This window comes from Lytechinus pictus, chromosome 8 (assembly GCF_037042905.1).
Source record: "Lytechinus pictus isolate F3 Inbred chromosome 8, Lp3.0, whole genome shotgun sequence".
In the NCBI taxonomy this organism is placed as follows: Eukaryota; Metazoa; Echinodermata; class Echinoidea; order Temnopleuroida; family Toxopneustidae; genus Lytechinus; species Lytechinus pictus.
The window spans coordinates 37,546,190-37,558,777 of record NC_087252.1 but is presented as its reverse complement, the minus strand read 5'-3'; the positions used below and the strand labels follow the sequence as shown (position 1 = coordinate 37,558,777).

The following is a 12,588-nucleotide window of genomic DNA, read 5'->3' as shown; positions in this document are numbered from 1 at the left end:
TATTCGAATCAACTTTTTGTTGGAGTGGACTTGTCCTTTAAGGGGAGGGGGAGGCAACATTTGCTGAATGATAGGCAATGTTGCTCCCCGGAAGCCAGCTATGAGGTCGAAGTTACAGCAGCGTTTGGGAGAGTATTCCAAATACGGATGACCTTCATTTTGTAGTGAAACCCTTTTCTTTTTTTTTCAAATTTATCGGACCATTTTGACTTTCATTTTGTAGTGAATTTCATTGGACCTGTTTGATTTCCATTTTGTAATTGAAACCTTTTTTTTTTCTTTTCAAATTTACAACAACACCCTACAGTTTAAAAAAATCGTTCCCAAGGCCTTGAAATATGACAATTTTTAGCTTAAATTTTCGAATTAAGGACCATCATACACAAAGATGAAAAAAAAAAAAATAATAAGCTAATAGAGCATTTTTTTTTAATCACTTCGGAGACGCTTTCTATAACGCAGAGAATATTTGTTTCTGATATATAGCCCTTCTCATGACAAAGCAGTCTTTGTCGAAAATCGGGGGAATAAAGACTCAACTTTTTACAAACGACATATTTGCATTTTTTGTTTGTCCGGTCCGAAAGACGATGTGCTGTTCCGGTCCACCAACTTTCGACAATCCTATAATCTGTCCTTTGTGATTTGAAGGACATTTTTTCCCATTTCAACTTTGCAGAAAGCGTCTGCGAGTGGATTCTAAAATGCGTTAATAACGTTCTGTAGAGCGGTAAATGGAATTTAACTGTCTCCTTTGGTAAAGGGTGAACAAATTCAATGTAACATTGAATAAATTTTCTTACTTTTTAACGTAATAAAAGGACAAGTCCACCACGACAAAAAGTTGATTTGAATAAAAAGAAAATTGGATGTAAAATAAAAAAGTTGTGACATTTTTAAGTTTCGCTTAATTTCACAAAACAGTTATATGCACATCCCGGTCGGTATGCAAATGAGGAAACTGATGACTCATTCACTATTTCTTTTGCATTTTATTATATGAAATAGGAAATGTTCTAATTTCTGCTGAATTGTCCTGATTTTTTTCTTTCTCCCTGAATATGTGTAATTACCATTGGAATAGCAATTTATGGTTTAGTCAAGTTGGTCCTTTTTGTCAAATCTGTAAAAAATGAAATAATAAATAGGGCTTGATTCACTAGCGTACCTACGGGGGGGGCAGAGGGGGCAGTCTGCCCCCCTGACGAGCCACAACCCATGCAAAGGACGTATCCCTGCCCCCCTGACGTGCTTGAAATACCTGTTTTGCCCCCCCCCCCTGACGAGCTTGAAGACCTTTATTGCCCCCCCCCTGACGAGCTTGAAGCTCTTTTTTTTTTTTTTTTTATTGCTTGTCAAATTTTTTAGCGGACGGTTTTGCCCCCCCTGTGAAAAATCCTAGGTACGCCACTGGCTTGATTCAAAGAATAAAAAACAAAAGAATAGTGAGTATGGGACATCATCGTTTCTCATTTTCCCTAAACTAAAACTAAATTGTACATAATTATTTTTTCAAAAATAAGCGAACATTTAGAATGTCTTAATTTTCTTATTTTACATCCGATTTTGATGAAATTTTCAGCGCATGTTTGCTTGATTTTTTTTCTACTGATTGAAATCAACATTTTTTCTGAGGTGGACTTGACCTTTAATACGATTATTTACTTCAGTAATAGCAAACTCCGTCAGCAAATACTTTGTGAAAGAAATCAAGAATTATTGACGATATTTATTGACTTCTTTCGCTATAAGAGTCTTATATTTGATAAGGTTTGTGGCTAAAGTCGTGCTCAAAAGTTTGTGAACCCCAACAGAAAATATACTCCTTTATGCTGAGTGGGTATCAATCCTACAATGTTTGTCGAGCCCAGAAAAATAAACTTTATTGTATAAGGAAATTTTGAACATTTGTTTTCAATAAACACACAAAGAATAAATGAAGAATTACCTCGATACTTTATAGAGTGTAAACGCTTATCATCTGGCTCCACATTAACGGTAGATCTTGGAACACTATAAATATGTTCATTTTCTGGTGAGATCACTAAATTTTGAGCACTACTAAATTGCCCCAAACAAAATGTCATAATTCACATAACGCAATGTGTTGACGCCGCGCCCTCTACGTGCGATCATTGGCTGCCTGCCGCCGAAGCTCAACCGTGAGAGATAGGAAATCGAATCTACAGGTGTTTGGAGAACGGTTTCATGCGTTTCATACGAACTTTTGCAAGGATGGTAAATGCGAATCGTTCATTATTGTAATTCTTGTAAGGCTAGGTGTATGGTTTTACGTTCTTTACCCTCGGATGTTGTGGAATAGACCTGAAAAACTTTTTTGAATTTTTGTGTTGTCCCACGTATAGCAAATGGTGGGTGCTGTGCCAGACGGGGAAAAATGTCGTTGTAAAACTATTGTAATGAGAGAGAGAGAGCGAGGTCACGTTCGCTGTGATGTGATGGAATGGATGGGTCAATAATAGGAATGGTCTGCTTATGACCAATGAAGAAAAAAGTAATGACAGAAAAGTTCCGCCAAATTTCCCCGGGGATTCCAAAAATGTAAAAAAAAATCCCTTGGCTTGGGCAGAAGTTAAGTTAATTCAGCTCAGGCCTCAGCCAGGCTTTAAAGAAAAACTCAAAATTTTCTCTTAAAATCAATGCGGAATCTGTGCCATATTTCTGGAGCATGCAGAATCTTAGCTCAGCTGGAAGTGGGGTCACTGAAAAATGAACTGAAAATGAATAAATCTGTGGTTTTGTTGCGAGTTGATCGTACCTTCTTCTTTATGTTGTAAATTGGATTTTCCTTGTATAATATTTCTTTAAAAATTTAGTTAAAAGGATACTTTGTTTTATTATTTCATTTCAGTATATAATGTATAAAATGAATCTATATTTCACATTATATCTGCCAACTTTATCTTTAGTACTCTTTCTCCCTCTCTGTACTTCTACCAACTTTGACTTACTCTTTCCCTCTCTGTTCATTGGCTAATTCTTTCCCGCCTTTTTAGGAGTAGCAGTAATGCCAATTCATGTACCCCCTTTTATGCTTTTGTACTTTGATGTGCACCATTGCACTTTTATTGTTAGCTAGGGCAAGGCTCGACATTAGCGGTGGCCCGGGGCCACCAAAAATTCACCTCGGGCAACCATTATTGATAAAATGTTAAGTTTTGGTGGCCCGAATCGGGCAACCAATAATTTTCAAAGTAGCGCAATTTTTCTCCCAATTTTGCACGCATTTATCAACTTTCTACAGCTCAAATTGCAAGCCAGTTCGTCATGCGCCTTTTTTGTTGATCTACACACAAATACACACACACACAGTTTGCATATTAGGCCTACAGCTATAGCATACAGTAGCTATTATCCAGCCAGCCGCGCCGGCCGGCTGGCGTGAGCTTTGCATGAAGCCACTGCATACAGTTGTGCTCTAGATCTAGCTCAGCCTATTCAGACTCAGGGAGCTGCGATAAAAAATGTTGCTGCTGAGAAATCTTCCACAGAACTTTGAAAATCTAAGTCAAAGTCACCTTTTACACCAATGAAATGAAATTCTACAGTCTATATTACGAAAATCTGGTGTACCCTGATTATTTGCAAGTATTAAGAAGAGGAATTATGACCTCTCTTTTGACTCAAAAAGACCGATTTCCACATGAATTAATACACATAAAAACACATAGGCAAGTACATCACAGTCCCACGTGTGCATTTGTTTGTATGTTGATACTTGGTTTCTTTCGAAGCTGTGTATTTTCTAGCCTTAAACAAACAGACAGTTTCTTTCTTTCTTGTTTATAAATGACTTCTTAAACCACTCTTGAGAAAGTAAATACTTTGGGAAGGCATTTCATTGATATGAAATGTGATTTTTTTCCCAACATTTTGGCAAATATAGAGAAGGACTTTTCTCACACTTCCAATATAGTTTTTGCCGTTTTCTTTTTTTTTCTTTCATTTTTTTTGACAGTGGTTAAACCATTTATACCCCTTCCCATTGAATATGCCTGATTAAAAAATATGTTTCTACTGAAAATAAAATAATACAAACTAAAGGATATAAAAATAGAAATGTGCCATTCCCAAAAGGTAAGTGAAAATTATATGCTTGGCTTTTAATTATATTCCAGTCAGAATAGACTGTTGCCACAGCTGTTAAAAATATATGTAATGGCTTCTTATTTTTCCCCTTTTCCCCATTTTTATATTAACTTTGTTTTATTAATTTTTCTTTAATTTTCTTTTCTTTTTTCTCTCTAATTTTTTTTTTTCTTTTTTTTCTTTTTTTCCCTGTTCTTTGTTTTTTTCTTTCTTCATTTTCTTTCTTTTGTTTTATTTCATTAATTCCTTTTATTATTTTTGTTTTCTTTTTGTTATATACTTTTTGAAAATTATTTTCGTTTGTTTCTCCCTTTTATGCATTGTTCTAATTTTGCAGCATATTTTTCTGTGATTTTCTCCTTCTATATGCTGCAAAAGAGAAAACAGAAATAAACTGGATTTGGGGCATGCATAATCTAGGTTTTAGGATTCAAAGAGGAAGGAAGGAAAAACCATTGTTTTTTACATCTATCTGAGTTTGCTATGCGCTATTTATTTACTTTACCATTATCTCTATACAGAGATTTTAAAAAAGTCCACACAACCTGCGAACAATACAATTCATTTATTCACTTTCAATCATTTCATTTTTACAACGATAGAAACAATTATCAATTAGCAAAGTAAAATAACAGCAAACAAGGTTTACATACAAGATGTATAAAGTGAAAGGAACTTAGTGGTAGTGGCTGCAGAATTAATATTTCAGAAGTTTGTTTTATTCATTTTTAATGTTTTTCTTTATATTTTTTGGGCCACCAAACTTTAATATCGGGCCACCAAAAAAAATTATTTGATGGTTTTGGTGGCCCGAACGGGCCACCACCAAAAAAAGTTAATGTGGAGCCTTGGCTAGGGAGAGAGTCCAGTGACTCATGACACACTGGCAGTAGCAAGGGCATTCCCACTGTTTGTTGTTGAGGAGGAGACTTGTCCCTACAGAAGAAAGTTTAATTTTGAAGTATAGAAGACTTCTGCAAGGACGTCCTTTCATGTACTTAAGATGTCGAAGCAAAATGCGGAATTAGTGTCTGACCGAGGCTGTTTTCCCTTGGTAAATAAAAGAACCCAATGAAACCTCAGCCCTTGTGAGTCGTGTCCGTGTTGTGTGGTCGTCGGCGCGAACCCTTTCATTTATAAGTACAGGCCACCGTCTGGCGTATTGTCGTACTGTGTATTATTATATATTGTCGTACCTTCAAAATGACCAATAAAAAAATGTAATATTGAGGTAGGAGGTGAAAATGACTATTGCAATTGAAAACAGACAAATTTATTCAGCAAACATTGATGCCAATTTCATTTTGTGAAAAGATATTTCAGAACAAAAAATAATGCGAAAAAGCTTAAAAACATGTCGAATTCTTGGGTCTACCTGTAGTTCTAATTGCATCCTTTCTATATTATTTCATTTAGGTATCTGAAGTTAAGTGAGTGAAGCTGAGCAGAGATCTGTGAAACTTCACTTCTGTAACATGCCTTGCTGCATGACTTGTATATATGAATTGTTTGGGAACTTTTATTTGTCTTTCTAACTGCATCCTTTCTGCATTTATTTCATAGGCGTCTGAAGCAAAGCGAGTGAAGCTGAGCGGAGATGATCGGTCTCAGAAGCTCTCTGCCTTGACAGCTGCAGGATGGAAGGAAGTAGAAGGGCGGGATGCCATCCAGAAAGAATTCACTTTTGGGAACTTCAATCAGGTATGGTCTGGGCATTGTGCAACTGTGACAAGCTGCCCCAAAACCTACAAGTCACCAGAAGGGAAGGTTCTCTGTAAATTACCAAACTTGTAATTTGGTCTTCAGAACGCCGATTAAAATTAGCTTATTTGAAAAAGAAATTCTTCATCTTTATGCTGTCAAAATTTCAAGTTGTAAAGTTGACCAGGGCCCCGTTTTACAAAGAGTTACGATTGATCCAATCAATCGTAACTCTATGTAAATCTATCAGAGTCATAATTTTTTCTACAGGAAAGTTGCAAAATTTCCTTTGTAAACAAAGGAGAACACACAAAATTGTCAAGAAATCAATGAATTTATCGATTTACACTCATATCTAGAAATTTTTTGAACAAACCTGCATTTCATATGTTGACTTTGCTGGCTTTCCATAGTTGCGATTGATCGGATCAAGCTCAAGGCGCTTCAGAGCAGAACAAAAACTATTTACATATAATACATGTCTGAACAATAAATCAATGTCTATCAAAAAGCACTCTTATACAGGTATGTTTTCAGGTTGCCCTTGAAGGTGGTCACTGAAGTCTGGGTTTTCAAACTCTGTTGGAGAGAATTCCTCAGGCTAGGCCCTGCATGATCAAAGGCCCGTTCCCCACATGATTTCTTAGCAACTGGAAATTGTAAGAGATTAGATGATGAGGATCGTAATGCCATTCCATCCATCAACATTTCGTCTACCATTTGGTCCAATCATCACTTTGTCTACTCACCAGTTCGTCTATGACCATTTCGTCTCATTACCAGTTGGTCTAATATTCGTTTTATTTTCATTCATTTTGCCCACTTAAGTCTAATTAGACCAAATGGTATATGGACTAAATGGCTATTGGACCAACTGGTTATGATGAAATGTTGAGTGGACGAAATGGCAGTTAGACCATGTGGATAGTGGACGAACTTATGGTAGACCGAATGATTGTAGACGAGGAGGCATTTGGACGAATTGGCATTGGACCAAATAAAAAGAAACCTATTCACAGCTTGTTCCGTGAATGCATTGAAAAAGATTGCCTATGATTTCAAGTGATTTTCGTGTAATTTTAGGGTTATTGATTTTTTTGTCCACGATACCTCCACTACCCCTTCCTGCCAAACACAAAAAGTGCTTTAGTGTATGTTATCTGAAGTAGAGCACCATTTAGCATCCCTGCTTTGATAAAAAAAAGGCTTAGTCCTACAGTAAAGTAAAGTAAGTACCGTAAGTAAAGTAGTATTAGGAGAGTGCTCAAGATTCATTTGAAATTGAAGTTCACCCAGTCATAATAAAAGTTTAAAAAATAATGGAGGCTTGAGGAAAATACATTGTACATCAAAGAGTAAAAGAGTCACTTAGTTTGAAAGTTTTATTTTTGTTTGTACAAGTGCCCTTAAACCTTAAAATCCTGCTAACAATGGTTTTATCTATTTTCCATGTATCATTAAACCTCCAAGATCTACATTTTCTTACAAAAAGTCCTGTTAGCATTGGTTTCACCCTCAGACAAGCTTCTGCTGTCTATATTGAATAAATATTGATCTATGCCTCATTAAATTAATCAGTCAAAGTCATAGGATTTTCTATCTCTCTCTTTCCCTCCCTTCATCCATCTCTCTTCCTCTCAATCACCCTATGTCTACAAGGAGAATTCCTATTATTTTGTTTCAGTATATATGACCTTGGAATAATTTCACTCTTTTCTCCCTAATTTTCACCAGGTATCAATGTCATGTTTGCATAGAAATTAAGTGTGAGACAGATCATAGGAATCCATTTAACTCCATTTGGGCGAACTAAAAATCATGATTTTCATCTCTCTCTTTTATCCTCCCTCCATCTGTCTCTCTCCATTTCTCTTTCTTGACTCTTTCTCCGTCCTTCCCTCTCTGTTTTTCCTCCCAGGCCTTTGGTTTCATGACCCGCGTGGCGCTCAAGGCAGAGACCATGAATCACCACCCAGAATGGTTCAACGTCTACAACCGTGTGGACATCACGCTCAGCACTCACGACGTCGGTGGGCTGTCCGATAACGACGTCAACATGGCCAATTTCATCGAGAAGGCGGCGACGACGACGTCGGCCTAGTAATCTTTCCTTCACTTGGATTCCAGGGCCCGGTTACCCAAAGCTTGGCAATCGATTTTATGCTTCATTTCAGTGATTGATTGTGCATTGTAGTCTATGTGATCAATCGTAAATAATTGTGCTATGATCATTGCTAAGTTTTGTGTTACGGGGCCATTGGTAACAAAATCGTCATCCATCTACCTTCTTAGCAACTGTAGAAAAACCATTATGAAATGTATTATGAAGTCGCATCCATACTGAAACTCAAGAAATGTGTTTATGAAATATGCAAGGATTGTTTGTTAGGTATGAACAATTTTTAGCATCATGATACCAAAGGGGTGTGATACTTGTGTTTCCATTTTGAAAACACGTTTACACTAAAACTGCAAACGTGTGTTACATTGACACAATCAAGTTATGACACAAGTGTTATACTATGAATGCAATTTCACACTATACACAATACATACTGCCGTACTGTGGCAAAAGGAAGCAAGTTACCAGAGTATAATTTGTGTAAATGAGCAATGTGTGTTTGTCATTTACATTGTCGTCAATGCAATTTAACAGCATATTTTCTTCAATATCTTTCCATAGAACGATCATTTCTTCCCCAAATTTTGTCTGAACGTGCAACATACCAAGGGTGTTTCAGAAACAATAACTCAAATTTGACTCATGTGTCACTTGCTTCCTTTTGTCAAAGTTGGGCAGCTTACAAAAACCCAATGGCCCATATTCTAAATTCCAATTTAATTTATGTCATGGTCCAACTCTGTGCGAAAGTTATGGAAAGCCGAAAATATCACAAATTTGTGATATTTTGAAACATTTTATGTTTCTTGATGCTCACAAAGGCAAAGAAAACTGATTTCGTTGTTATTACCAGGTTATGTGACTTCCCTAATAGAACAACGCCATCTTCGTCCTGGCTTTCGCTCATCTGGTACTGGTGTCACTCTTCATGTACCCATTACACGCCTAAAGGGATATGGAGATCGTGCCTTTTCATTTATTGCTTGACAAAATTGAACTCTTCAAATCGTATCTCAAAACTCACTTATTTCAGCAATAATTAGCTCAATTGGATGAGCCCACGCTTATGAATTTTAAAAACAGAAATATGGCACAATATAAATGCTGTGGATCATCATCGTCATCATCATTTCCAGTAAGTTATGAAAGACCAGAGTAAGTGATGAGCTTATTAATTGAACATGTGCTGTTAACAATTGGTGTCTCAATTGGCTTTCCATAGTTTTAATGACAACAAGAGTTTGAATTCAACCCGAGTTTAGAATATGGGTCACTAGCATGTTATAATATGAATACGCATTGATATTTCAGAATGTGTTTAAAGTAATGATCATGTGTTTGCACCATAACACTAATTTTTTTTTTCTTAAACGCATTCTTAAGATATCTTACTTGTTTATTCTCAACTTGCGTTTCTATCGGAAAGTTAATGATTACCCTGATGACAGTTTTGTGAAACCAGCCCCACCTGACACCGTGTCCATCCTTGCCAATAAGGCTGATATTGATCTAACGTTTTGATAATGTTAGCAGCTCAGGGTCCCGTCTAACAAAGAGTTGCGATTGATCCGATCAACCACAACTATGGAAAGCCAGCAATGTCAACATCTAAAATGCATGTTTGTTCATAATGCTATCTAGATATGATGCATTCGTTGTTGCCGTGACAACTCAGAGTGCTTCTCTGTTAAAAAAACAACATTGTGCAATTTTACTGTAGAAAAAATTATGCCATTGTTGGATTTTCATGTTTGTGATCGATCGCATCAATCTTAACTCTTTTTGTAAGATGGGGTTTCTTGCAGATATAATAAATGATCAAATCATTATGGTGAATTCATGTACAATATATAATATGTGGTATTAGAAAATCATGTCTGAAATTCATATATAACGTAGTCAATAATAAAAAACTGACCTAACTGCTCAGGGTTAAAACCAATTAATAGAACCTAATTATATCTTTCATTCATTTTCCCTTTCATTTTCTGGGGTTTTTTTGGGGGGGTGGGAGGAGACAAAATAATTTTTTTTTTTAAATGTACCTTTTACAACCAGGTTAATAGATTTGTCCTTTAGTGGGTACTATGAATTTAAAATTTACTGATATAATATAATTTTCCCTGGATATAGTACATTCTTAGTTTTTTGTTTTTTAATATGATAATAGCGCAGACAATCTTTGAATTAAATCATTATGAAATTGAAGAAAAATAGTTAACTATTGATATGAAATTACATGTTTATGAGGTGATGAACAATACAATACACTATATGCTGCATGCAGGCAATAAGATAACCTCAAACATTAAATGAAATATCAAAATTGTTCGTAAATGACGGGTTTGGTTTCATTGTCAGATCAGGCCATCGGGGGCGTACCTCACTTTACAGTATTGAGAAATCACGTACTGAACTTGCATATTGATAAGGGAGCTAACTCTAGGAAATATGTCAACTGCGCCCCTATTGTCTTTATGCCCCAGCTATTAATACAATCCTGTATGTGCTGGGTTCAGAGTGTGTTTCAAACGTGTTGCTATTGGTTAAAAGTTTGTTTAAGCATTCCTCAGTGTCTCTGTATTCATACCTTGTATTGTTGTTATCACAATGTTCATACAATTCTAAGGGAATAAGATGAGTTCAGTATTATGTGTTAACAAGTGAATAATGTCTCGTTATAATAGCAGTTGTAGACTAAGAGGCCGTTCTCATTACACTTTCTAAAACCAGTTTACTGGAAACCGATTCAGGAAGCCAGTTTGGAAGATCGCTTTGCTAGCGTTCCCACTTGATCACACCTTGGAGCTATGGTATTAACACAGACGAAAGTGGTTTTCAAAATCATTTCACATAAAGCGATCTTGTAGCTATGGAAACGCTCTCAGTGGGGTGACACGTTTCACGCGAAATTTGAAATCGCAGAGTAAGCATTCTACACCAGTCGTGTGGAGTAGCGCGCTCAAAACGTGCGAAGATCGCTTCCCGAAGAACGGTTGTGTCCTCACGCTAAAACCAGTTTAACGAGGCAGAGCGATCTTGAAAACTACATCGCGAGGTGGTTTTCTGAACCGGTTTGGAAGATCGCTTCCAGGATCGCTTCGACCGTTCTCACTACACGTTAAGCTCGTTTCCACTAAACTAGTTTTAGGAACGTAGTGACAACGGTGTGACTAATAAGTATCCAAATGTGTCTCCCTAGCCCATGCTCTGGTCCTTTGTAATGTCACAAATTACTGTATACGGCTGCAGAGTTAGTTATGTTTAGTTTGTCAGCTCTCATTAATTTGTCATTCACAAATGTTACAATATATGCAAGCCCATAGCCAGAAGGGGGGGTCAAACCCCCTGAAATTTTCAAAAGCAAGAAAAAATAGGGGATGAAAAGAAGAAGAGAAGGAAAGTCAAGGGATCAAACCCCCTAATTGAAAACCCCTGGCTGCAGGCCTGATATGTACTGCTTTGGAATTGAAAGAATCAAAATATATCATTGTTTTGTTTTCAGGTATTTGTAGAGGTTCAATCATGTAAAAATGGGAGAAAATCTTTAGATGACTATCAAAAGCTGAATTTTCTACAGTTGTGTGCTTCGTTTGTTGCTATTTTAGAATATCTTATACATTGTATCAGCCAACCTGTGTGTATGTATTCAGGAGGGGGGGGGGCAGAGGTAGTCTGCTGTGCAGACCCTTCACTCAGGTTTTGGGGTCTGAATGCAAAGCCTTGTTTATACCTCGGTCACATTTGCTCTACGGCGGCTGTACGGCGAGTCGAAAACAGCCGTTTTATTCATTTTTATTCAAACCACCTATATTTAGCTGGTACAAAAACTGTTAAAACGACTGTTTTCGACTCGCCGTATGGCCGCCGTAGAACATATGTGACCGAGGTATTACTGAAGGCCCTTTGAAAGAGCAAGTTTTAAAAGTGCTAGTCTTTTATGAAGACCCACTTGTAGATCAAAGTTTCAATCAGAGTCCGTGCCTGCAGACCACAAGCAATGTTCCCCAATATTAACCTTTTTTTATTTAAAAGTTTTTTACCTACTCCCATGGTATATCCTGGATTTACCCATGTGCGTCATATATTTGTTTCATTCTTCCAGAAATCTTTTTTTTTGTATGTGTATTTTGGTATCCCATGTAATGGTGTGCATAATGATAATAGAAAGAGTATTCAATAAAAAAAATGATAAATCTACAAAGGATTGACTTGTGTGTTATTGTGTTACATATAATTTCCGGAAGTAGTCAGCATATCACCGAACTCAAAAGCAATATTTCAGGACGGTCAGGGGAGTGTTCTATCCAACAAAGTGTCTTTTATCCGAGGGAAATGTGCTCGGCCATTCAAATTAGGAAAGTAGTCAGATCTGACAACTTGTTAGATGAAACACTCTTCTGATTATTGATTTTGATTGGATTTATTGTTTTCTTTTGCATTCATAACATTTGTATACTTGTATAATATATGTTTCATTACATACTAACAAACATAATATATTGGTAATTCATTTTTGGCATGAATCATATAAAGAAAAAAAATTACTAAAGAAAAAAGTCATTCTAAACAAATATGATCTAGTACTACCAAACAAAATCATAACATTTACAGTTTGCAGGAGGATTGTCATCATAAGCAGATTGCTTGAAAAA

At 36.4% G+C, this 12,588-nt stretch overlaps 1 protein-coding gene across 2 annotated transcripts; it reads left to right on the top strand.

Annotated features, from left to right (window-relative positions):
* The first annotated feature begins 2,120 nt into the window (after positions 1-2,120).
* On the top strand, positions 2,121-12,137 carry LOC135155182 (pterin-4-alpha-carbinolamine dehydratase-like). 2 transcript variants are annotated; one of them, XR_010294519.1, is made up of 4 exons: positions 2,121-2,238; positions 5,674-5,811; positions 7,730-11,603; positions 11,823-12,137. XR_010294519.1 is itself a non-coding variant. In XM_064104029.1 (3 exons), exons 1-3 carry the CDS (start codon positions 2,209-2,211, stop codon positions 7,910-7,912), a joined length of 351 nt encoding a protein of 116 aa, XP_063960099.1. In that variant the 5' UTR covers positions 2,121-2,208; the 3' UTR covers positions 7,913-12,137. The 2 variants fall into 2 exon arrangements, 1 of the variants encoding a protein (XP_063960099.1); XM_064104029.1 differs by having other exon boundaries at positions 7,730-12,137.
* Positions 12,138-12,588: the final 451 nt, after the last annotated feature.

What these genes read in the sequence shown, in the direction of transcription:
- LOC135155182 (XM_064104029.1), top strand. Translation starts at nt 2,209, where the DNA reads ATGCGTTTCATACGAACTTTTGCAAGGATG. An exon ending in TACGAACTTTTGCAAGGATG is followed by an intron (nt 2,239 to 5,673) that starts GTAAATGCGAAT and finishes TTTATTTCATAG; the next exon opens with GCGTCTGAAGCAAAGCGAGT. An exon ending in CTTTTGGGAACTTCAATCAG is followed by an intron (nt 5,812 to 7,729) that starts GTATGGTCTGGG and finishes TTTTCCTCCCAG; the next exon opens with GCCTTTGGTTTCATGACCCG.